A 25,917-nucleotide genomic window follows, 5' to 3' on the forward strand; every position below is an offset into this window, starting at 1 on the left:
TTTACAAGAGATTGCCAGTGGTTGAAATCAGCAGGGTGGTTCATGGCTGCACACAGACCCTCTGTGGCCAGCACAGGGCCCCTGGAGTTAGTGGGTGCATCTGCAACACCTACAGACGTGGTCACGTCCTTGCCCTGGAAAGCCCTGTCGGTGTTCAGCAATGCTGTATTGCTGCACCCTGTTTCCTCTCCTTCACAATGAATCACAGCACAGCTGCCTTGTATTAAAAAAAAAAAAAAAAACAAAAAAAAAAACCCAAAAAAACCCAAACAACAAAAAGCTAATAAACCAAAACAGCCAAGCTCAAACCACAACCCCAAACCCAATCCTCATCTGAGGTAAAGCTGACCTGACACCAAGCCTATAAGCCTCCTGCTGTTCAGATAAACAGTGCAGCTTTTGGGCAGGTTGGGCAGGGGACTAGTTCACTAACCCAGCTAAATTTAGTTCAGCCTCTTCAGGCTCCTTCTATGGGCAGAGGCAAGCAAGCAAGGCTGCCATAGCTCCACCAGCCAACTTTGTTTGGATCATCCCTGGGAAAAGCCTGGCTTCTCTGGGCCGCTGGCACACATCAGCACAGACCTCCCCAAACTCCAGTAACACAAGTAGCTCTTTTCCAAGGTGAGAGTGGAGGGATTTTTTTCCTGCTGGGATGATGTCTCCCCTCACTACTGCTTAGGAGGGTTAATTCTCACCTCTCCACAGCACACTTCCATAGGGAAAGGCTCTCTGTGCTGCAGTGTTGGCAGGAGGGACAGCACAATAAGCAGGTGCAGTGGTGGGAAGCAGACCTGCAGGGGTGAAGGAGTGACCCTAAAGACAAAAACTGCTCTGGCTGTATTGTGGACCAGGTCTCCTGTCTGGCAGTGGGACTGTGGCTGCTCCACACCACCTGCTTTCTCAGCAGGCTGGGGGCTCAGGGCTCCCCCAGGAAAATGCTGGCTGCTGAGGCCATCTGCAGCTCTGTGTCCCGGCCCTGGAGCCTGGGCTGAGCCCTCCACTGCCTACAAAGTCACTACATTATTTTGCACACAAATGTCTGTCAGCAAAACAGAACTTATTACAGAAAAGCTCATGATTTTGGGGGCAAGGGCGTTAGAGCCTGGCCCTGCCTGGCATTTCCCTGCCCTCCCACCCAGCGCCACCCTGCAAACGGGTGACAAGCCCTGCTTTGTGCAGGGCCATGGGCTGTCACCAGCCCGAGCTCCTGCAGCCAGGCTGGCAGCCCAGCTGGGAACACTGCAGGGGCTTGGCACAGGACTCGGGGACTACAAAAGATTTGTGGAGTAGTCTGGAAGTGTAGGTTTCTAGTGTGTATACCAGAGTTGATCCAATTTATTACATGGGAATGGGTTAGGTGAGGAAGTTCACATTTGTTACTTGAAGACTTTGATCACTCTCTGCTGTGGCTGGCTGAGAAAAGGAACGTATTTATCTTTTATGATGTAGGGCAAAATATTTGACAACTTCAGTGTTCACTGTAGTCTGACTTTCCAGATTCCTCGGGAGTTAAACAGTTGGCATCTGCAGTCTGTCAACAATAACAAAATAGGTTAAATAGCCTTGCAACCTCACTGAGCTGTCTAAGTTATCAATAATGTAAGAACACATAAAAGGTTCCTATGTGAGGCGTGTTGGGCAGTTTGAGTGGCTGAGCATCCTGCCAGAGGGAGTGTTTCACAAAGGTGGGCAGCACAGCACAAAGCACAATCTGACATTTTTAACACCAATTACTTTGATTTTGCACCATATTGCAGGTTAAGCAGGGCAGATCAATCTTCAAAAGTTATGTAGGCTGTGTGGGAGCAGCTGTCACTTACTATTGTCTTTAACAAGATTAGGTTGAGATGCAGACAGTTTAATAGGGAAAACAAAAGCCACACACACGAGCTAAGCACAAGGAATGAATTCACTCCTTCCCATGGGCAGGCAGGTATTCAGCTGTCCCCAGGAGAGGCACATGCTGGACTTTGTATTACTCAAGGTAATTAGTAACTGAACAGAAAAATTAGAAACTTTTGTCTTCAGCAATTACCAACAAAACGGGGCTTTCACCAGGCAAAGATCAAAGTCAGCTTACTCATTAACAGATTTATCTGTTCCTTAGAGGTAAGTATGAATATCTGTTGCTACTATAAGATTCCCTTCTCTATCAGGCCAATAGAGTAATTATGATCATGAAATGAATGAAAAGTGGTTTCTAAAGTCTGAGTTGGTAGAGGGGTTTTTTTCTGTGTTATCTATGCCAGATTAATGAGCATAACTGCAACTGTGACAGCTCCAGCTGCAATTCCATGACTGCAGCTTTTAAATGACACCGAAAAGACAAACCAGAGGTGAAAGTTTAAAAGCTGCCTGATTCATCCAGTGCTGTGTCCAGTGCTGGACTCCCTTCTCCAGGCTAAACACCCTCAGCCCCCTCAGTCACTCCAATCTGCTCCAGACTCTTCAACAGCTTTGTAGCTCCCTACATCTGCTTCAAATGGGCAACTCAGCTGCACAGGCTGACCAGCAGTCAATACATAAGTAATGTCTGCACCAGAAAGATTTAGGCTATTTTAGGCTCATTGCTTTTTGGTTTGTTTTGTGTGTGGGTGTTTTTTCTGCTGTTTCGTGGGGTTAATTTGTTTTTCTTTAAATGTATGACATTGGCTAATGTGCTAAATAAATAGGAAAGTGTGAATTAATGGATCAGCCTTGCTTGTTTAAGAAGCCAAAATCCACAGACTTTTAGAACAAAACAGATATTTATTTAATTAAAATAATTCTCAGAAGTTAAAAACAGAAGCTACACAAAGGGCTTTAGCAAAGGTACATGTTCTGTCCCTTCCAAATAATACTATAATTGACACCATATTTTTAAAAAACCCCAGGGGTTTAGGACTTCCACAGGAAGATTTTTTTAAACAAATTTGCCAGTTTATACCACTGAGTACAAGAACTAGCTGCAAATGTGAAACATGCCCATTTTCTTTATGAAAGCCTACTAAAGCTACCACTATCACCTGCAATATAGTCTAGAAAGTGTTAAAATTCACTGGAAGAACACAAGGGATGTGAACAAGGCCTTAAGGAAAGTCAGCATCGAGGACCAGCAAGCGTAAGTGACATCTCTGGAAGATCTGAAAGACTAGAGGCCACATTTGCATATTAAAACACACATTCTGCATTGGACTCTGATGACTCTTCTAGGACTTTGAAGACACCCATTTTTTCCTTTTTCATTTTTTCAGAGGCCTTCATTTGATCTAAGATTAAAACAAATCAAAGGTCAACAATAAGAGGTGTAGTAGAAAACAGATTTGGAAAACAAGTTGAAAAAATCATTTTGCAGAATTGGAGAACAAGCTGATAAAGTAATTTTGCTTCTTCATCAACAGTTGGCTACTAGAATATTGTATTCAAAAATATTTTTCAGCTGTATGCTTCTAGGAAAAAATTCCAGCATCTCCGGCTAAATTTGAATGGAGAAAAGCAGTTCTAAATCTGCCTGAACTAATCTCATTTTCCTGAAAAATTACCCAGAAAACCTATTTTGTGAAATTACCAGGAGAAATATAAAATTACAGCTCTGATATGCAATATTCTTTCCAAAAATTCAAGGACTTGCAAACTTGTTTTCCTGGCAACTGCAATCACTTTGTTGCCCTTCCAGTGAATATTAAGCTAATGAAAAAGTATTATATTTATATAAATTTAATAATTATGGCTTACAAGGGTGGGAGCTGGAATTTTGCTTTCTCAAGCACTAACTGCAGTTAGCTATAGCAAAAATTCAATATATGATGCCAGACTAATATCTTTGTATTAATATTTTTTGACAACTTTATTAATTTTGATTAGCAGAGCAAAGAAAAAAAAAGCAACGATAAATATGTTGCACAATAATAACACAAGATAAACAGCACCTTCTTCAACTTGAAAGAGAAATCAGACTGTTTCACAGTCTGAACTCGTAAAGATATAAACATTATTACTCATTCATCAAGAATAATTTTCTGTATTATCAGCCAGTTGACTGAAATAAGCAGTTTTACAGAACAATGGCTTAATTTTTTTTCCTAAAGTTTGCTAAGGTAAATTAATTTTACGCAAACTACACACAGCATACTTATTTAAGGCTAAAATTTTTACTTCTAAATTCTGTAATGACTGGGGGTTTTTTTTCTGTACCTATGCTTGGAGTCTTGTTCTGCTAAAGATGTTGAGGGAAACAAGGCATACTAAACCTACAAATCATACAAAAGTATTCCAGATCTATGAACTGGACAAGAATTTTTCCACTCAGGAAAGTTAAAAGAGTTTTTCAACAGTATCTTGGCCTGATCAAGCACTACAAATTGCAGACAACCTCAAAAAAGAGTTGTGGTTTGGTTGGGGTGTTTTGCTAAATAGCCAGTCCACTGATAAGCCATGAGAACTCTCAAAAGCTGGATTTCTTTCTTCCAAATGTTAGACTTGACTTCTTTCTCCCAGAAATGCATTTCTTTCTCCCAGAAATGTTAGACAATGTCAGATAAATGTATTTTGAATTATGACAGCATCAAAGAACATTTTTTAAGCTTGCTGGAATAAATCTTTCCTGAGAATAATTTCTATTTTGATCAATTACAGCAACTCTCCTTGAAAGCTGCTTTGCAGAACACCTCCTAATCTATGCTTGTCACTCACAATATGCTCAGGGCACAGCCTGCCTGAATGTGGTTTTCTGGAATACTTTTGTCTAAGTTCTGTTACTTCTTTTCCAGCAAACCATATTGAAAATGTCAACAAAGGGACCAAAGGGTCCTTTGTCAAATGGACAACACAGCTGTAGGGAAATGAAGCTATGGCAGCTTTCTACACACAAAGAACTCTTACAAAATATGAATTTACTTATTTATTATAGGAACAGAATAAAGAAAACATGAGAACTCAGACTTACCAATAAGATCACTTCTATCCAAAAGTAACTCTAGATCTTTATCACTGATTACTTTCTCTTTAGATCCTTTAACCTCCCTGTTAAAGAAGAAATAATCTCTCAATAAAGATAAAAGCATGTTAGCATTACATAGAAGTCAGTTTTCCCATGCAGCAGAATCCCTAGGACATCCTTTCCTCTATGAAGATCCACATACCACTTCATAAGACAAGAGAGCTCTTGACAGCTGCTTGCAAGTTACAAGTAACAAACTCATGGTCCAAGAAAATATGAAATCTGCATACCTCTCATAGTCTCTGGATTTCAGTAATTCTAGCAATTCCTGAGGGTCCAGGCAGCTTTTTGACTGTGCTAGGCCAGATTTGCCACCTTTAAACTGATCTGTAGAAACAATACATTTTAAGAAAGCACATAGAGACTAGAACAAATTACTGTTGAATATCAAAACTAATGCTAGGTTTCATTGCTTTAGTCCTCATATAAACACACCTTACACTAACAGACTCAGAGGTACAAGAAGGTTTGCATGCAGGCCTTTCACTTTCTATAATGTGTATGTATGTAGACATGTATGTAGTATGCAGAAGAACTGATTAAAACACCAATTCAACATGCCCACATGAACACACAGAGCAGAAAAGCTGTTAGTTCTACTTACAGTAAAAACATTGTAAATAAAGTTATATGGTGGATGCTGAAGTTTGTTCCCTTTGTATTGTAAGCTGGTTAAAACAAAGTAAGTTGTATTAACCACAAGACACGAAATATGTGAAAAATGTGGTTTGCAGAGAGAACAGCCTCAGTATAATGAAACAGACAGACATGACAAAGCAATACCCCTGACACAGACTGCTTGCTTGAGACTATGCTAGCACCTATTTACAGCAAATCTGGATGTCAGTCCAACTGTAAAAAACATTACACAGGAGTATTACCTAACCAAAGCTGAGCATGAAGTCAAGCTCGGTCATTCATTTCAAGGAGACTGGCAAGACTTGCTGTTCTGTGCCAAGTTTCCACAGTTTTTATCAACATATGTACCCATTTTATTGATGTGTCTTCACTGATTCCTTTCATCACACTGATGTTCCTTCCTGTATCTTGGCTTCAGAAATCCTCCCTACATCTTTTCCCATCTCCCTTCAAGAACTCTGAGTTTATCTGTGAAGTGCAAATCAGATTCAAGTTCCAGAGCAGTCTGAGCTATAGGATTCTCTCTCCCATTAACATCTACAGCACTGACAGACATGCTCCAGGTGCTTTCATGTGTTACTAGTGATGTCTCTCCCTTAGCTTTCAGTTTCACAAACTGAAAGCTAAGTTTCATTCAGTTTCATTCATATTAATGGTATTAAATAGTGCCATGCAGGTCTCAAGTTGCCATACTACAGTTTCCCAAACAACTTTTTTAATGAAACAGAAGCACGAGAAGGAAAGGCAAAAAAAAAAAAAAATCTATGTTTTGTAACAAAATCCAGTTCTTAAGCTCCAGTATTTGTACTGTATATACCCTACACAGTTAGTTTTATGATTTTCCTTCCTCATTTGCTTCTCCTAAGTTCCAACACTTTTCAGATATTCACAATAACAGGATCCATAACATCAGCTTTACATTTACACAATGAATCCAAAGTTTCCTGAAGTGACACCCCTACCTAAGCTGCAAGATTTACATGTGGTACACCCATAGATGCCAAGATAAATATTGAACTTATTGCAAAACTGAAGGCATTGACAGTTATCTTCCTTCCAGTACAAGCAGTCCCAGTCTCCAGTGCTGCCTTAGTACATGGCAGTCACCTATTAGATCCCATTCTGTGCTCATCTTGCTGCTTGGGTTTTAACTTCAGTTTGGACCATTATCAAACCATTAAAAACAAAATAAAAAACAAGAAAGTATACTGGTCAATAACGTGCCTATAAAGAGGCAGCCCTGGCAGTCACACCAAGACAGCAGTGCAAAAAGATTACAAAGAAAAAGGCTAATGCTAGGATAAAGTAATTATCAAAGATAACATCATCCAGAATCAGAGGCAAACCACAGCTTAGGCTTGACTGTGCAGTAGAAAGAGGTGTGGCTTTTTGCCCTTATGAAAAGGCTTTGTTCCCCCTCAATATGAGAATACAAGAATGATGAGAAGTTTTAGCCTCCTCTGAAGTTTGATATAAAACTAGTTATTGTTCAGCAGCCAAGCTGCAAGAATTGCAATTCTGCAAGTGAGCTTAATGTTTGAAAATTGCTATATATAAGGAGCTACAGTCCAAATGTCACAACAGCTACAGAAACAAAGCAGGATTCCTATAGGATCTGTACAAGAAAAACTCGTCCCCAAAAGGGACACTTGAAAGCAATCACTTTCTAAAGACTTTTGAGTATGACAAGCCATATAATCAAGAACATCACAAGAATCACCATTGTTCTGTACATAAACCCAAGGACTATTTTTCTATTTAGCACTGGCCAGTTGTTTGAACAGGACTGGACTTCTGTGGTTATAACACACTGGACAGAGGCAAACAGGATACTCAAATCTGTTACAGCTTGAGATTTAAAAAGCAACACGTGTTGACATGAAGTCCTAAGAGAAAGATACTAACTTTTATGGATAATGAGCTTCTCCAGCTTCCTCTTGGCAGCAGCTCTCTCCACAATCGTCTGGTCAATAGTATTTGCTGTCACAAGACGATAAACAACGACTGGCTTCGTCTGACCAATTCTGTGACACCTGTCTTGGGCCTGCAAGTCTGACTGGGGGTTCTGAGTAGATAAAGAAATAAAGCAGTAACAATTTAGTTAGGCCATTATCCTTTTTTTAAAGGACATACTACATGCAGCATTTTTAATGGGGAGCTCAGAGTCAGTGCAGAAGCAGAAGAAACGTGGTGTATTATACAACTCTACCCCTCTTGACTCTTAAGCTTGTCCGTGACAAGCTCTGCTGTTATAGCTGCACAGGCAGAGAAACCCAAGCAGCTTGGACTGCTTCTGCACTGTGTGCTGCAATTTTCTACTGGTGGACATGGTTAATATGACAGACTTAGATGATAATTTTAGTTGTAGGTTTGTGGTGGGGTTCTTTGTTAGAGGATAAGAAAAGGTATTTTAAAAGTTTTCAGCTGTTTCTGAAGCTGAAAATAGCAGCATTGTCTACTAAACTAAAGTGAAGATACAGAGGTCCTCAGTCATTTCCTTCCCAACATTTCTTTTTCAGCCTCCAGATTTACAGGACCAGCAGAATCCTAGCTAGCTAAAACACATATGGCAAATCACAGAGGAAATTCATGGAGCTGATACTAACATGGCAGTTGTTGTAAACAGGGAACCCATAAAAGGTCCACCTACACTCAAATTTAAGTAATAAAAAGAAGAAAATGTAGTGACAACACCAAAAAAAACTCCTGCTTTTGGTAACTCAGGGGCAAACTCAGAAACCAACTCTAATGTTGTATTCAGTAACCCAGGACTTTCCAAATGAGGCTGTATTATTTCACAAACAAAATGTTTGCACATGTTAACATGCTACTATTGTCTTCACATAACACCTCATTAAGGTTATAGAAATGGTCTATACCATAATAGGTTCATAATTGATTATCAAAAGCAGCAAGAGAAAGCATTTTTGACACCTATCACTAGGTTCACAATCTGTCAACATACCCAGTCACTGTCATATATGATAACTGTGTCTGCCGCAGTTAAGTTAATGCCCAGGCCTCCAGCTCTTGTACTCACTAAGAACAGGAAGACTTCAGGGTCAGTATTAAATTGATGCATCTGGAAAAGATTTCATCTATTAAAAAAAGTAGATGGACCAAACATAACATGGCTAATGGTTAATGAGACCTGTTTAAAAAGATGAACACACAGAAAATACAACACAAGCTGTCAGAGGTTTTAAGAAGCACTGCATTTTAGGCATACCTCAAGGTAATGGTTAGCAGCACACTTTACAGCTTCAGTGTTTTTGAGCCGCAGATACAAAGGCAGAAGACTGTTTTCAGCATAGACATGTTTTGCCTATTAAAGGCAAAGTGCTGTGCAAAATCATATCCCAGTGTCATGGCAAAAGCAGAATTTGCTGATGTGCTCACATGGCATGCCCATGTACTTACATTTTCTTCTCTCTGAGAGTATGACATAGAGCCATCCAATCGACTGAATTTGAAGTTTCTCAGGTAACAGTAATCCATCAAAATGTCAAGCATCATAGTCATTTGTGAGAACAACAAGACCTACAAAACCAGAAAGATTCCTTAATAACATTTTTTGTTCCTAAGGAGATGACTGTATCTCATCCCTCCAATAATCTTCAGCTTTACCTTATGTCCTCTCTTTTTAAGTTCTGGAAGCATTCGGTCCAAGAGGAGAAACTTGCCTGAATTCTTTACTAGATCTTCATCAACCTTGGAACAGGGAAGAGGGGACCATAAATTAGGAGGGAAGGAGACCAATGGCTTCCCCAGCTCAGAAGCACCAACAAAAACCCTCTGAAATCTCACTGAGACAAGCATGCACCATTTTCTTAACTAAAAGCCATACTATTGGAAGTAATGTTAATTTAAGCAAACAACATAGAATCACTTAAATCATAATGAAACTAAATTGAACTCCACCATTTCATATGCCCAAATAATTATTTTTTAAAAGGAATTAGTTTTCACCCCATTTCTGGAAGGAGAAGCCCTCATGTTGTTAATTTTTCCTCATGGAATAGTGCTGCTGTTTCTCTCCCAGTTTGTAATTAAGACACAAGGCTTCCCCCTACTGGAGATAGAGCGGCACCACTGAACAAGTTATTACACATCAGCCAGCGGTAAAAGTTCACAGCAAGTTTTCCCACTGCTGCCTTAAACCCCTCTTCAGGAGAGCTTGCTAGATCTAATTCCAGCCACGGGCTAAGGGCAGGGAAATAGAAACTTCTAAGGTCTGAAACATACAGCAGCCACTGTGGTAATTAGGAATATATCCTCCTGAGCAAGTACTGACTCCTGTGGATGGTGTCAGCTGTCAAATGGTCTCCATTTTCAACAAACTACTTTTCCCTCAGCTCCCTGACTGGGGAATCTGCTTTTTATGCATGTACTTTACATTGATACGCTTCAACAGCATACTCTGGAGTACAGCAGGCTCTGTTATCACTCACCAAATAGGAAACATGACTACACATACATACAAATCTACATCTACATTTAGAATGTGCAAGCAACTTCCAGTTCTTTAAAATTCTTTAAATTCAAATTATTTCACACTTTCTTGTATTTCCATCTGCTTTGTGTAGATTAAACTACCATCTGGTCTTTGTGATATTACTTGGATTTCTTCCCTTTTGAGGAAGGATGCTATATTCTCTCTAAAATTCTTTCAATTCAAATTATTTCACACTTTCCTGTATTTCCATCTTTGTGATATTACTTGGATTTCTTCCCTTTTGAGGAAGGATGCTATATTCTCTGAGCAGATGACTGTTATATTTGGTACAGTTCTTCAACAACTCACGCTTCAACACCTCCTGGCAGTGTGTACAATTTACTTCATGAACAGTTCACCAGGGTTAGCATTTGTTTTGAAAAATAACCCTGGTAAGGAGACCTTGAGGCAGCCCCTAAAGCACCTGGAGTCAATGGAAGCCAGCAACTCTGAATAACTCTCCACCAGCGGAAAAGCACTGCCACAATGAAGAACACCAAGGCACCACTGTGCAAAGGCTGAATGGGCACAGCAGCTGAACAGGTCCCTGCTACTGCTGCTGCAGGAAGTTTCATATAATGATTCAGTATACTGCTGGAATTCAATAGGAGGCGTGTGCCAAATCCATTGAAAAGGTCATTCTTTACTGACATCAGCTCCCAGTCTATTGCTTTTTAATGCCTGGAGTAAAGTTTCTCTAATGCTTTTAAAATGTGTACCTTGAATTGTTGTGTCGCAGGATCCAAAGGATACTCAATAAGATAGGGGTGATTACAACACTTCCTCAATAACATCATAATATTCTGCAGTTTAAGGTTCACCTCGGAATCCATGGGAATGCTCACTTCTACCACTGGCCTTGAAAAGACACATCATCTTATTAGTACTGAAAGTGTTCCCTTATTATGCTGTCAATATTTGAGAGAAAAAAAACCCTACAACAAAATCAAGCAATGCAGTCACATGCTGTGACATGCTCAAAATCCCTCATAGTCTGTAAAGCTATTACCAGACAAAACTTTTTAGAGCACCACACTTGGCAACAAAGGAATAACTGTTTGCCATTATTGATTTAAAATATAAAAGAGCAGTCAGTAGTAATTAGAAGCAGAATTTGACTTGTTCAAGTCACCCAGCAGAAAAGGGAACAGAAGCAAGCCCTCACCAGACCACAGTCAGGTTTCCCGGGGAGCAATACCCAAGATATTCCAGAATCAGCTGTCTGCCTATCCCTGAATTTGGCTACATTGCAGGAATCATATTTAGCTCTTCTACATGTAAGTACTGTCTCCAACATAAGGGATCCATGCATACCACAAATCTAACACAAACACAGATTTAATTGTCTGTTCTCACAGGCTACACTGGACTAGAATAAAAATCTAGCAAAATAAACACTTTTCAACCTGAAGATTCTCCTTATGCCCAAGGGACTTTCAACCAATTTAGAGCCATGAACAGAAGGAAAAGTGGAGGACATTTGGAGTGACACTGTTTGTCTTTCCAAGCAACTGCTCTGCATGATGGGGCCTTTCTCTCCTGTGGATGGCTGAACACCTGCCTGCCCATGGGAAGCAGTGAATTAATTCCTTGTTTTGCTTTGCTTGCATGTGCAGCTTTTGCCTTCCCTATTAAACTATCTTTATCTCAAACCACATGTTTTCCAGCTTTTACCCTTCTGATTCTTTCCCCAACCCCACTGATAGAGTTGTGAGTGAGCAGCTGGGTGGTGCTTGGCTGCTGCCTCGGGTTAAACCACAACTGTGTCCTGAAGTTAACTGTAACTCTAATGAGCCAGTGAGTGATGGTACAATAATCACTGCTATCACAGCTCAGTGGATACCAGGTAAAATCAAAGAAACAAACCATAAAGCTAGAAGTATTGTGAATCACTAAATGCTATTCTTCCTGATCAATTTCAGTAAGCAAAGCACTGGAAGCAAACTAAGAGGGAGATAGACAGTACAACAAGAAAAAAAAAATTCAAGACAGGCACCTCTCTTTTTCTACTTCCTCTTGCATTCTGCTAATTAATTTTTCCAAGTCATCAGGTGAACCATTATGATCTTCACAATAATCAACCACTTTCCGACTACGGCGTTTTGGTCGGCCTGTAGAGCTCAACTCAACTACTTCTTCCTGTGGGAAATGAGAACATTACCATTAACAGCAGCCAGCTTCAGAATCAAAGGCCTGTGCTGATCCAAGAATTCTCAAAACTCAAAAGAGGCCTCAGTGATGTGCATTATACAACACTTATTTAGACTCAGCAGCTTAAATTTTGGCTAGGTAGAACATGCAGCCAAATTGTAAAGGTCTACAACTGTAAATTTTGAAAGTTTGTGTTTGATTTTAGAAAGCTACATTCGTACCTTACTGATTCTAAGCTGACACTGTCAACTCCAAGAAAACAGTGCTCCTTCCCTCCCAAGCTACAAGTAATCAAGACCATATTTACACTTATATTGTTTTAGCTCTATGCCACAGGCCTATCACAGTAACTGCCACTATTGAAATAGATAACAAATAGATCAGACTAAAAATTTAAGAATAAAAGCAGGTTTAGTTACAATGGTAATGAAGCAGTACCAATATGGTTTTGCATAGGAACTATTACAAGCAAGCACATTCTAACATCCTCATCAGCACATACCTCATTATTTCCAAAGAGTTTCCTAATGGTGCGATTGACAATGGCAGTATAGAAAGTTTCCTGCTTCTTTGACAGCGGCGCATACACCACAACTTCTCGTTTAGGAGGCACCTCAAGAGCAACATCTGATTTCAGCCTTCTCAGTAAGAAGGGTGTCAGAATCTGAAATGGCGAGCAGATACTACAATTACTCAAAGCTGTCAACACAGCTAGTTTAAAACAAAGAAAACAAGACAACACAGAAGCAGGCCTACTGATGTAATGCTATTTTGCCAATTTAAAGTACGAGAGTTAATTTGCACATATGTTTAGTTTTTTAATACTTATGCCTACTCAACATTTTCACACACATGCTGGTACTAACGTGTTGAAACACACCCCTTAACATTTAAAAAATTTTGAAGTGCTTAGTAGGGGTGCAGTAGTAACTGTTACAGACCTTTCTCACAAATTCCAGTAACTGAAAGCAATCTTAATACAAAACTGCTCATTTTGTTTGTTATATTTCTTAAATCAAGTTTTTCTGAAGATGCCCAAAACCTTTAACCAAAATAAATAAATTGTCATCAACAATTATACATAGAAGATACAGTTTAGATCCCTCAGCAGCAGCTTATAATGGAAAAATGATAGGTCTGTAAGCATTTACTTCCACACACTCTCTTAAAAAAAGAGCTTTAAGTGTTAATTTGAAGACAGCCATATTATATAAATAGTTTGTCAAAAGGTATTCTGCACAACACCTAAAAGTTACAGAAGTTCCCTCAAAGTTACCTTTTAACAAAATAAATACACTGATTAAATCTCTTGGCGAATTGAAATCTGTAACTGCAATTAAGTTTGACTAAACTTAATTCAGCTCCAAGAATAAAAATGAGTGGCTATGAAAGAGATACATTGTTCCTTTAGCATTTGTAAGTGCTGCAAAGATTGAAAAGAACACCCTACAAATCTCAGGAAGTCCATAAGTGCCACAATAAAAGCCTCAGACCATTATTCAGCATCACAAACAAGATTTTGGCACACTTCATGACATGAATGGTCAATGTTACAACTATATCATAAAAAATACAAATGAAGGATAAATGAAAACCTGATGCAGCATATGCAAGATGTTTTGCTCCCTTTCTTTAGCAATAATATCTTCAGCAGTTTCTGTAATGCTGGTAATATCAAACCAGGATTCAAAGCTATAAAAATAAAGCAAGGAAAAAAATAGCTTACTAAAATAATTAACAATAATAGCCACGAAGTACTGATTCTTCTCTTATCCTGTGATTTAAAAAAAAAAAAAAAAAAAAGAGCATTCACATGAATAGAAGGTGTATCGGAGGAATTTTTGAAATATACCTGTCAATTCAGAAGCTTGAGGTTTTGTGTGATGTGTAAAAATATTTGTACTAGTTGGAATATTCATTATCATCTGTTATATCCTATCTAGGTTATAGCTTTTTCCAAAAATTAGTCAAAACACTCCTTTGGCAGTGCTCTTCCACCTGACCCCCTACTGCCACAGAAAAGGATCCGTGGGTCCTGTGTCTGCCAGCCTCACAAAGCTTCATCCAACACTTTTGAGAATCTCCAAAAAGCAGCACCAGGTATTTGTGATAAAGCAAACATCTCTCAGCACAAATGTTCATGTCTTTGCTCACTGAGCTTCCACTATCTAGGGAGACAACAATTAATTCCTTCCTTTCTGAAACTACTAAGTGTGAGGCAAGACACATTTCAAAGCCTTTGCCACCAAATAATCATACTGGATTACAACTATGCCATAAAACAACTCTTCACATGCTGATAAGTTTAATTATTAAAGAGTCATAATAATACTCAAACACAACAAACAGAAATAGTTTCCACCATCAGATTGCAATCTACCTTTTCAAATCATCAAAAACATCAGGCAATAGGAAGTTAAGCAATGACCAAAGCTCTGCCAAGTTGTTTTGCAGGGGGGTGCCAGTCAACAGGAGTTTATTGTCTGCGTTAAATCGTTTCAATTCTCTGATAAGGCGGCAGTTCATATTTTTAATCCTGTGACCTTCATCTACTATGAGGTACTTCCAGTAGCAGTTCTATGAAAACAAAGGATATTTCAGTAAATTTTAGCTTTATTTCATCAAAACAGGTGTCACATTAATTAAGAAGCAATAATAAGATAAGCACTGTTTGATTCTGCCTGCTACAAAGGTTCTATTTACTGTTTTTCACTTTGCCAAACTAATAGAGCTGAGCCCAAACAGTTAGTGCCACACATCTGCTTCATGTGACTACCTTTTAGAAAGCTTAGGTGGTTAAAACAGAACTTCTGCAAGAAACTCATCTTGCTAAAACAACCACTGTGATGTTAACAACAATATTTATACATTAAGTATGGTTCTTGCTCTAAACATCCTTAACCATCACCTACAGGACGGTAAGAAAAAGAGCAGGTATGCTCTAACTATCTGCTTTTAGAATAATGTTGTTTGAAGAACTTAAGCATTAAATTGCAGAGCTACTACTACCAAGGAAACAGAAATAAATGCCAATATACATGCTACAGTATGAAACTTATTGTACAGGCAGCATGTGGGGTTTTTTACTGTGTTCAAAAGTACTGCTATCAGTATTGAGGCACAACACAGTCTTGGAGCTAAGAGAACTTGGGTACCTGCAGGGCAGCTCTGTCTCGCATTGCTATTTCAAAGGAAGTGATGACCACAGGATAGATTTGCAGTGATCCTTGTCTTCCGCGTATTTTACGAACCAGTTTGCGACGCTCCTGCTGAGTTCCATGATAGAGCATTAGTGGAATCTGTAAAAAAAGAGATTACAAGTCAGGACTATGATGCCCATTTTAAGCTAATGGGAGAACAGTAGAAATACCAAGATCTCTTATAAGAAGGCTGTAAATCCATAGCAAGTCACAGCAGTTTGTAGTAACCACATAAACAACTACAATTAAAATTATGTTCTATATAGAGAAAGCTTCAAGACAAAGAATTTTAATAGAAATTAAACAATTTGTGCTTTTAAGCCTAAGGGAGAAGAATAAAAGTCTTAATTTCTTTTACCTCTGGGGTAAATCTCTTGAATTCAGACATCCAGTTTGGAAGAGTAGACAAAGGACCACATACTAAGAATGGACCAGGGACCCCTCGCTCCACCATCAGTGCTATTGTTGCAATACACTGGATTGTCTTCCCCAGCCCCATTTCATCAGCTAAAATGCCATTAATACCATTTTCCCAAAGCATCTGTGCATGGGAAAAAAAAAAAAAAGAAGAGTAAATGCAAAATAATCAACACACATTTGGAAAAACAAAGATCTTTAGGAATGCAACACCTGTGGAAACTCTCTACTAGGCCCATTTTATATTACAGATGAAGATGATTGTATTATAAAAATAAATACAAGCATCTTGTAAATGCTGGATATTCTCATGTAGATGTATGCACTCCTAGCCAACTAAGTGCCTGACTAGGGCACAAAAAACAGAACAGTATCAAAGGAAAGTACATAATTTAGTGTTGCACCAGAAGGCGCTTTAACTGTAAGTAAAGCTTGCATTACCCAAGGTTTTACTCATCCCAGCTCTGAAACTTCACTTAGCTCTGCTTTCCAAAAGACCAAATGACTGTGCTGACTTTTCAGTGGTATCTACTCAAGAAGCTTCTGTAGGCATGGAGCTCATGTTGCTACCTCACCACAAGAAAAAGGTACACTTCCTGGCCAGCACAGCCACCTGCTCCAGCCAAAGTCCTTTGTGCAGACACTGCCTACTCTGACAAAGAGCAGAGCAACCTCTCACAAAAAACCAGAAAGACACAGAATTGCTCTTTGCACTTTCTGCTGTTCAATAAAGATACATAACGAGATTATTATAACTGAAGGCCCAACTAAGGAAAACGGTTTTCCCTTCAGAAGAGGCCTGTCTTCACTGGGCACTTTCCAGTAACAGAAGTGAGTGAGCAAGCTCAGTCGCACTCACTTGAGGGGTGAGTCTAGGCATGTTGAAACAGACTGTGAACGCTTGTAGGGAAGAAAAACAGAAAGAAAAGATCTGAGAGAAATATGAGATCAGTAGCAGAATTAAAATTAGTTTTGATTCTTATAAATTTTTTAATTTAGCTTGCATACTGAAACAGGTAGAAGTTAAAAAAGTACGTGGGTAATTTTGATGTCAAGCTCCTATTTATTTCAGAAGCTAAAGACATAGCATTTTTAACACACTGTGCTAATATTACTAGTTAAGACTCCAAGATACAGAGAACGAAAATTCATCTGTGTCAAACCTGCAAAGGTAACAGGTCTTTGAATCTTTGAATACCTCTGGGCTAGGTATTGAAGCCCTTGAGAGAAACAAGTAAGACCGTCTCTCAGTAGGATGTATAGCTCTGCTTTCACAAACTCTTTGTAAGGAAGGTTGAGTTGAGTAAGAAAATAGATGGAAAAAGGAAAGATGGAGAACACCAGCCAGAAAGTCTATTAAAAAAGGCTTAGAATCACCAATATTCTTCCCACACTGAAACATTTTATTTGCTGCTTGACAACTTTATCAACACCAGATTCTTGTACCATGAAAGATCTCTCTTTCAACTCTCCCCTCTTCACCTTCCCTGTACCAACTATAATCAGAGACTTCCAATATGTTTTCCCCTCCACACCAGTTTCCAATCAGAACTCTGATCAAATTCAATTACTTCCATACCCTTAGCCACTCCATGCCTTCCACTTGGTACCACCTCATTACACCACCAGTAAAAATCTTTGGCTGCTGAAAAGGCACTGGTTGTCCGTTAAATTTTCGCACTGGATCAAGAAAGTGCTTGGCACTGTGTCGTACAGCTTGACACAACCTGTCCTTGATGACACTGTTTGAGTCTCCATTTTTCTGCAGGTCTTCTGGATGCACGTTTTCAGCAGAGCTTTCATCCTACAGAAGGAAGGTCAAGGAGCATGTGACAAGTGGAATGCACATCAAAGCCTGCTAAGACATACTTCTTCCCAATTTACACTAGCCTTAATGTGCAGTAGTAACTCAATCTCTGACACAAAGACTTCTTTAGAGTCAACTGTCCACTCAAGAGTAGACTTTGTTCTCCTTTAGAATTCAAGAGCAGTGACATCTACTGAAGGTATTTGGCTTATAATTTTCTACCCATAAAAGTAAACAGACTTAAAACCTTCCTCACAGAGGCAGGCATTCAATGCAGCAATTTCCCTTCTGTAAGCAGAAGAGCTTTCCTTTCTGTAAGCTGTTCTAATGTTAGGAAGCAATTCACACTGTGCATGCAGCTCTGGAACTACAGAAGCAAAAAAGAGACCTCACCTGTTATCTCTACACTTGACTGCTTAAAAATTACTGGTTTAAAGTCTTAAGCACCAACACAAATATTTTCTAATAAACTCCTATTTCCTTTATTTCTGAAGCTACTAGCAATCTATAAAGTATAAATGTCTTCAAACTCAGTTAAAAAAAAAAAAAAACAAATTAAAAGTTTTCACCTTGGATTACTGACCTTCAAACTCAGTTTAAAAAAAAAAACAAATTAAAAGTTTTCACCTTGGATTACTGAAATAAGTATTTAAGTGCATTCATTTATACCACCTTTCTAGACTTTAATTCAGGACTTCAATAACTAGCAAAGATGTTCATTTACAGGTAAAGTTTAAGAATACACTATAAAATATAAAAAGCCCTCCCTCCCTTTGGGTTTAGCACTCTTAAACTGCAATAATGTGTCAACATACCTGATTTTCCACTTTACTTTTTTTTGCCACTGATAATATTTCCTGGAAACAAATGGAAAAAAAAAAAAAAACAACATGCTCATGTGCTTTTCAACCTTAAAGGCCACGGTAATTTGCATTTCATGTAATCTCTTCATTCATCTTTCAATCTGGATATGCTTTAAAAAGCTTAACATACAAAAGCATTAATCATACAAGTGCCTCTAAAACAAGGCCACACACCAGGTAATTAATTTCAATTACAAAGGGTAGCTGAAAATTCAATTGGCAACGGTAGACTCTTCACAGCTTGCCTCCCCAAAGAATTGAAAAAACAAACAACACTGCCTGTTAGATACATCTTTGCTCACAGACAGACTGCTGACGGCTGATAATATCTGGTAGCAATGTGTGAGAACGGAGTGCTCTAAAATACAGATGTCACAGAAATTGGCTCACTCATTAAAAGTGCTACAAAAATCCAGACAACTCATTTATAGTTAGGGCATACCTCTTTGGACATAATTTCTGATATGTTGTATGTCCCATCTTCTCTTCCTCTCTTCTTTTTTGCACCTGTAAGATAATATTTGAGTTTATACAATGCATCAAACATTGAGGAAATCAAACTCACCAGTACTGAAAAAAGGCAAAGCCTAATACATCACCTGATTTCTCCTCTTTGCCATCAACTGGGTTTTGACCCTGGAAAATAATCATAGAAAGAGGTTCATCATCTTATGCATCCTTTACTATCACAACACAGATAAAAAGATGTAATCAGACTCCTACCATTACCTTTGAAAGCTTCTTGAAACATTTCTACTACTAAACAGTTTTCAAAAACACAGAAAAAAAAATTCTTGCTTATTTTTTCTTATGACTTATTCACTATTTTAGCTGAACAAAGCCATCATTGCTAAAACAAAAAACTCCTCAAGACAAATTGAAACTATTTTCTCTAATAATAACTAGTCAAAAACATCCCCTAAAAATGACTGTCATGGTATACAATTTTTAAGCACTTTCAAACAGTCCTACTACAGTTAAAATAAACATGGTGTATTAGGTAGATCCTGCAAGTCAAACACTGGACAATCAAACTTACTTATTTTACTTACCGTGGTCAAAACAAACATTGTAATTTTCAGACTTTTATTTAGAAAGTTGCACAAAGTAGCTACTTAATCTCACCTTGGCAGACTTTAACATCATCTCTCTCTTTCTTTCTAACTTCTCTTTCCTCCTCTGCTCCTAAACAAAATAAAAACCACACATGCAATTCTCGCCTTTCCATAACACCCACAACAGTACTGTCTGCTACAGAAGCAATAGATTACATTGCTAATTCCGAGTTCCATGTACTCTGTACATGTTTTTGCAACCCCACCAAGTTTGTTCTGACGTAGTTTAAAACAATAAAACAAAATTTGGACAAGAAAGTGCCACTGCTCTAAATTGCTTGTCAGTAAGTATTTTAAACACTTAAATACAGTAATTTAGAAAGATTTCAACAAAAATATTCCCAATTGCAAACTCCTGAAGATTAAATCTACTGCAGTAAGTTCTCCATTTATCCAACTTATACATACTACATATTCACGGCAGAACAGAGAGCAGTGTAAGTAGCCTAGAATGTCTTTAACAAAGAACCACTCTCATGTCTTGAAGAACTTAAGATTTTAATTTCATCTACTATTTTTGCTTTTTATTAAAGGAAAAGGATCCTGAAAAAAGAGTAGAAGACCTTGGTATTTATCAGATGGAGCAAGATTTAGTACTGAAATACACATTCTAGCAATACAATAACCATGAATTCGAGCTGACTGTTCAACTAGAGAAGTATTTTGAAGAGGAGGTTCCTGCAGTCTATGCTGCAGTGTCCCTTTACAGAAAATGTTGTTCTTAATCTTTTCCTGCTTTTTCCTCTCTCTTAAGCATAAAATCTTGCAAGCTTGTCCATAAACGTACAGGTAAAAAACTCAAGACAAAGCTAGGTATGAACTCAGCAGCCCATGGTTTAAAAAAAAGACATGTAACACTGTTTTATGGAAACTCTTGTTCAGCAACAGCATGGCCTCAGGTCACTGTAATTTACCAATTGTTTGAGAGAGGTCTAAGTTAGCATCTTGAAGGCACATCTCATCCTCAGCTTTCAGTTAATAACACAAACAGGCTACTCAACTTCCTACTTGTCAGTTCTTTGCACCTTCTATCCTCCCTCTATGTTTTCTAGCTCCCTTAAACTTCAATTCTTATTTGAAATACTTACTCTGCTTTCTTTGTATTCAGGCCAAAAGAACTGTAAAGGCATCAATACCATCTTTACACTGTGATTTTAAATTATAATTCATGTTCTTCCATGCCTGATTCATCTTTTAATTTATAGAACAAATTCTGGACACTACATAAAACATCATGTCATTCCTGTGCACTAGGTTCCAGTAGATTTTAATGTTACTAATGCAATCTTAAAAACATTTTTACTGCAAACAGTTGGATGGAAAAAAACCCTAAACAGACAGCACCTTAAGAATTCCCACTGCAGACAAGAACACACCTACCTCTAGCTGCTGCTGTTCCATTTTGGTTAGCAAGAATTTGGAATAGATGTTGCTTTTTTCAAGCAAATGTTGAAGCCTCTTATAGCGCATTTCACTTGATTCCCTATCCCAAGAAGAGCGAGCCTGGCCAACAAAAAGACATGTCAATCATTGACAGATACAACTGTGATTATACTGAAAAAACATTGCTTATGTTAAAATCATTAACTCTGAAGTGTCTCACACACAGACCCATTTCCTTTCAGCCATCCTACCCTATGATTTGTGACTGTATGGACTCTCATGTAGCTATGAAGTGCTGTAAGGCTGAAGTAACTGAGGGCTGCATTGACTTGCACATGCACCGTACACACCCCCAGTACAGCAGCACACGGCATTCAAGGATTCAGAGATGCCTCAACTCCAAAGCAAAATGAAATCTCGGTTTATTTGTAGTCTGCAAAATTTTTGAGGGAAAAAACCCTACCTGACAAATTTCAGAACAGTTTCCCTAGTATTATTATATCCCTTCATGTACATTTACACCAAGTTAGTTTTGTAACTGTCTGTATATATTGTTCTTCATGAAGAACTGTCATACGGTTTTACATAGCTCAAGTCAATTGCCAATAAGAAAACAGTAACTTCTACTCACTTTGCTTACAAAATCCACACATGCTTTTAAAAGCAACTGCTGCTGAATTAGTCAAGGCTGTGCATTTAGAAGTTTGCAAATTACTCTTTAAAACTCATATCAAGACACCCCCAAAAAGTAAAAACTATTCACCCTTCTGCATTCATCTAACACTGCCTGCAAAACCGAGATACCAAACAAGTCACAGAATCATTTAGTTTGGAAAAGACCCAAGATCATGGAGCCCAAGCATTAAGCAGCACTGCCAAGTTACCACTAAACCACTACACTAAGGATGCTTCAGAAGTGCGACATCTCCGGCTTTTTGAGTGCTGCTTCCACTGCTTCCCCAGGCAGTGTCTCAGTGCTTGATCACCCCTTCAGTGAAGAAAATTTCCCAAGAATGTCCCATCTAAACTTCCCCTGGCTCAATTCGAGGACGTTTCCTCTTGTCTTTTTGCTTGTTACCTGGAAGAGGCAGACCTTCCCCCCCACCTGTCTACAGTAGTTGTAAAGAGTGAAAAGTTTTAAATTAGCATCTCCAAGAGAAACCCAGAGAGACAAGACGCAGAGCTTTACAAGATGCTTATCTATGTCACTGCCTTCAAAAGAAACACAAGGGGAAGGGCACGCTAAGACACAGAAAAACAAGGGACTCTTCTGAAACTAAATACACTAATTGGTAAGGAAATGGGATATTTCCTGAACCATGGGACACACTGTGAGACACTGAAAAGGGGAAGAACGTCCGTCCCTCCAGAAATCAAAACTTGATTTTCTCCAAGTAATTCCAACCAGCTAGCAATCACCTTGTTCTTTTAAGAGAGGAAGATCTATTCCCACAATTTCTCTAGGGGAGAGATTGCATTCTTGGTTTTCTTTGCTTCTGCTCTCCCTACTCCAGGTTCTACCTTCAGATGACAAGTTCTGAGCTCAGAAAGATCAACTCTTGATGGCAATGCCAAGAGAGAATATAATTAAAACTAACCTACTTTTCCAGCAAACTGCTATTGCTCACTTTTTATAGGAATGAACACGGCATTCTTATTTGGTCAAACTGAAGGACTGTTTCCTCGACCAACTTCAAAAATTTCAAGAGGAAAAAAGAAAACTCAAAGATGAACAGCACTTTAATGACATCTCACTGTGCCTTTTGACTCAAGCCTTAAAGCCTTATGACAGCGGGTTTTTTCCCCTTTTTGATTGAAAAGGTCAAAACCTTGCCACTCTTGGTCACCACACTACATTCACACGTATTTGCACAGTGGTATTTCACCATTAACCCTCAAAAAGAACTGACAACTCCTTTGCTTAACTGCTGTACAGATCACCTGGCAGGGGGTTTGCCGAAGTGACAAGCACAGGAAACACAGAAGCTGCCCCCAGGAAGCCTGTGGTAACTACAGGAGCAAATCCCCTTGGTCTGACTGGCCTCTGCACAGGGAAAAGGTGATAAAGCAAACAGGACAGTGGAGCTATAGTCTTGCTAGAGGTAAGCCCTGTGGATCCTCAAGAAATGGAGAATACAAAAAACCCCACATTACAGTATCGTTACAGAAGTTGTCCTTGTGAAAGAAACTAAAATTTTTAGTCTTTTTCTCAATAGTTCCTGTGCAATGAGAAAATTTGCTCTACAAGGGGTTTCCTCTTTACCTTCCAGAAGTATTACCTCCAAATTTTTAGTTCCTAGTCTAATCAAGGAATACCTGAAGCTCCAACATGCTACATCATCACTTACTGTTTGCAACAAAGAATATTATGAGACTTCTGGGAGAATCGATACTCTTTTCTAACTACAGTATCACAAAATAGCGCGTCATCAAAACATACCTTTATAAATCCTAACTCTTAGAGTTAGGATTTATAGTTAGAGTCTTATTTATAGTTAGAGTCTTATATTAGTTAGAGTCTTAGAGTAAGGAAAAAAGAGTAATCAAAATTAGTTCCAGGCCTTAGAGGCTGGTACTTTTCAGGCCCTTAGAATAATATGTCAATTCCTAAGATAGGGAAAAAAACCCCATCAGCTAATTTGTCTATTACATAGTTCCTTGAACATCTCGAGATCTTTAAGGTCCCTTCCAACCCAAACCATTCTGTGATTCCTTAGAATACAATTCCCCAAAAAGCATTCAAGAGAACAGTTCTTTCAAGCTTCTATTTCCTTATGTCTGAAACACAACACAAATTATCATGTTACCAGAATACTACATAAGGGATCAGCACGGGTCTAGAAGCACCATGCTCTCGTGTTCTCACTCCAAAACAGGCTGGTTACTATCAACTAGTGCTTAACATCAAGGTTTGTCTCAGCAAGGGCACAGTAGTGATGACATCACTTGCGGTGGGAGGAACCATTTCTCCGGAGCATTCTGTATTTCCTGTAACACAGGCAAACCAAGGTACACAAACGCAACATCGCCTCCCGGTCTGCTCACACTTCGCTTCTCCTGGCACCAATGCCAGGTCACAGGCAGCTCCCGCTCAACTGTGTGACCCAGGCAGTGACGGGCATAAACCTGGTCCTTGTTAGCTGGGCTTTCTCAGCTAGGCTACTTCATCACTTCTGCATAAACTATACCTGCTACTGAAATCAACTCGTAACCAGGCTTATTCTGGAAAGGATCTGCACAACTCTACCCAGGCCGTTCGGCTGGTGAGCTTGTTTTAACCAAAGAGGGAAAGAAGTGTTATGTACACTTTGAGAAACAAAACCAGAAAAGTTTTGTCTTTAATGTTTCAAACAGAAATTCAAAACAGGGGAACTTAATGCCCTTTTTGAAACCAGCTCACTTTATAGGCATTATACCTCACATTTTTAGACTCAGAACGACAGACTTAAAGACGTAATCTTCCCTCCGCAAATTTCAATCCATATAAAACGCAGGAGGCTTCTCCCTAAGTGCAAGAGTTCACCGCTAGCCTTTAAAAACAAAAATTAAGGCCCCCGGTGGATGGTCAAAAGGCGCTTATACACCACAGCACGGTCTTTATCAGCTCCTCACGTTTGTTTGTTTTGAAACCCAAGGAGCTGCACGGCCCCGGCCCCCAGGCACCCCGACACAGCCGGCAGGCCGCGGGGCCGCCCCTCACCTTCTCCAGCATCTGCCGCTCCTGCTCCAGCCCCGCCGCCTCCAGCTGCTCCTCTTCCTTCAGCATGGCCGGCGTGATCACCACCGCTTCTGCCTGCTCCCCCATCTCGGCTCCCAGCGGTTCTGCAACGATTAACGGGCGGTTAGGCACGGTTACTCGCGGTGCCCCCGGCCGTGCCCCCGGCCGCCCCTCACCGCTGCCGCTGCCCGAGTTGCGAGCGGGCATTGCCCCGCCGCGGCCTCACTCCCGCGCGCGCCGCCTCACCGCCCGCCTCGCGAGAACAAAAACCGCGCGCTGCCCAAGCCGCGCGAGAGGTGGCGCTGTTCTCGCGAGGCCGCCCGCTCGGCCGGCCGGGCCCGCGCGCGGCCATGTCGGCTCCTGGCAGGCTCCGGGCACGGGCAGGCGCGGCGGGGCCCGGGCGCGCCGTTCCCCTTGGAATGGGCTGCCAGGGCGGCCGATGGAGTGACTCTCCGTGCAGCTGTGTGTGCAAAGACCGGGTGTGGCACTTGGTGCCGTGGTGTAGCCGACGGGCGGTATTCGGTCGCGGGTTGCACTCGGTGACCCGGGGCTCCCCCGGCCGGAGGGGTCTGTGTTCGGCCCCGCTCCCTCAGCCGTGCCCGGCGCTGCACGGGCAGCGGGGAGCGGGGCACGGCGCGGCCTGCTGGGCTCGGCCCGGCCCGCGCACGGCCCGGGCGCTGCCGGCGGTGCCACGAGAGGGCAGCGGAGCGCTGGGAGCCCGCGCGGGAGCGCACGTAGCGCAGCCGGCGGGAAACCCGAACCCGGCGCTGCGTTACAGTCAACATTGCCAGTGTTCAGAGCGCCGCTCCGCGTAAATAACGCACGAGCTGTCAGAATAACAGGGCTTATCGCTTCGGGTGCTGTGCTGGTAATTGTCTACGCCTATTTGTCAAACTAATCACTGTTTTAAACTTGCTGCACGCACATGGCGACCTACGCCAGGAGACCTGCAAAGGGGGAGGAAAAAAGAAGCGAAGAAAGGCAAACAAGTCTAGGAATAACTGAGGTGGATGGCATTCTTCTCATTCCCAAAGCCTGACAGGCCGATTCTGGATAATGTGGTTTATGGAAAAGTGATTCTGTTCTCCGAGCCATAGTTCAGAGGTTAACTAGAGATGGTTCTGCATCCATTTGAGGGAATGTTAGCAGGG

The 25,917-nt window shown here is 40.2% G+C and overlaps 1 protein-coding gene across 4 annotated transcripts; it reads right to left on the reverse strand.

The window, feature by feature from the left end:
- Positions 1–221: 221 nt before the first annotated feature.
- Positions 222–25,095, reverse strand: HELLS (helicase, lymphoid specific). Of its 4 annotated transcripts, XM_041475103.1 has the most exons (23): positions 24,943–25,095; positions 24,749–24,870; positions 21,046–21,168; positions 19,676–19,735; positions 19,150–19,186; positions 18,993–19,057; positions 18,503–18,544; positions 17,460–17,684; positions 15,822–16,004; positions 15,419–15,562; positions 14,644–14,840; positions 13,859–13,955; positions 12,766–12,927; positions 12,109–12,251; positions 10,832–10,970; positions 9,245–9,328; positions 9,038–9,157; positions 8,583–8,699; positions 7,523–7,682; positions 5,209–5,305; positions 4,925–5,001; positions 3,162–3,248; positions 222–1,531 (listed from the first exon to the last, which is right to left on the reverse strand). In XM_041475103.1, exons 1-23 carry the CDS (start codon positions 24,971–24,973, stop codon positions 1,476–1,478), a joined length of 2,568 nt encoding a protein of 855 aa, XP_041331037.1. In that variant the 5' UTR covers positions 24,974–25,095; the 3' UTR covers positions 222–1,475. The 4 variants fall into 4 exon arrangements, with proteins under 4 accessions (XP_041331037.1, XP_041331015.1, XP_041331045.1 ...); XM_041475081.1 differs by having other exon boundaries at positions 24,749–25,095; XM_041475111.1 differs by lacking the exon at positions 222–1,531 and having other exon boundaries at positions 2,729–3,248.
- Positions 25,096–25,917: the final 822 nt, after the last annotated feature.

This window comes from Pyrgilauda ruficollis, unplaced genomic scaffold (assembly GCF_017590135.1).
Source record: "Pyrgilauda ruficollis isolate IOZ18807 unplaced genomic scaffold, ASM1759013v1 scaffold11, whole genome shotgun sequence".
Taxonomy (NCBI): Eukaryota; Metazoa; Chordata; class Aves; order Passeriformes; family Passeridae; genus Pyrgilauda; species Pyrgilauda ruficollis.

What these genes read in the sequence shown, in the direction of transcription:
- HELLS (XM_041475081.1), bottom strand. Translation starts at nt 24,973, where the DNA reads ATGCCCGCTCGCAACTCGGGCAGCGGCAGCGGTGAGGGGCGGCCGGGG. An exon ending in AAAGTAAAGTGGAAAATCAG is followed by an intron (nt 17,685 to 18,502) that starts GTATGTTGACAC and finishes TTCCTTCTGTAG; the next exon opens with GATGAAAGCTCTGCTGAAAA. An exon ending in AACTCTTTGGAAATAATGAG is followed by an intron (nt 12,252 to 12,765) that starts GTATGTGCTGAT and finishes CATTTCCCACAG; the next exon opens with GAAGAAGTAGTTGAGTTGAG.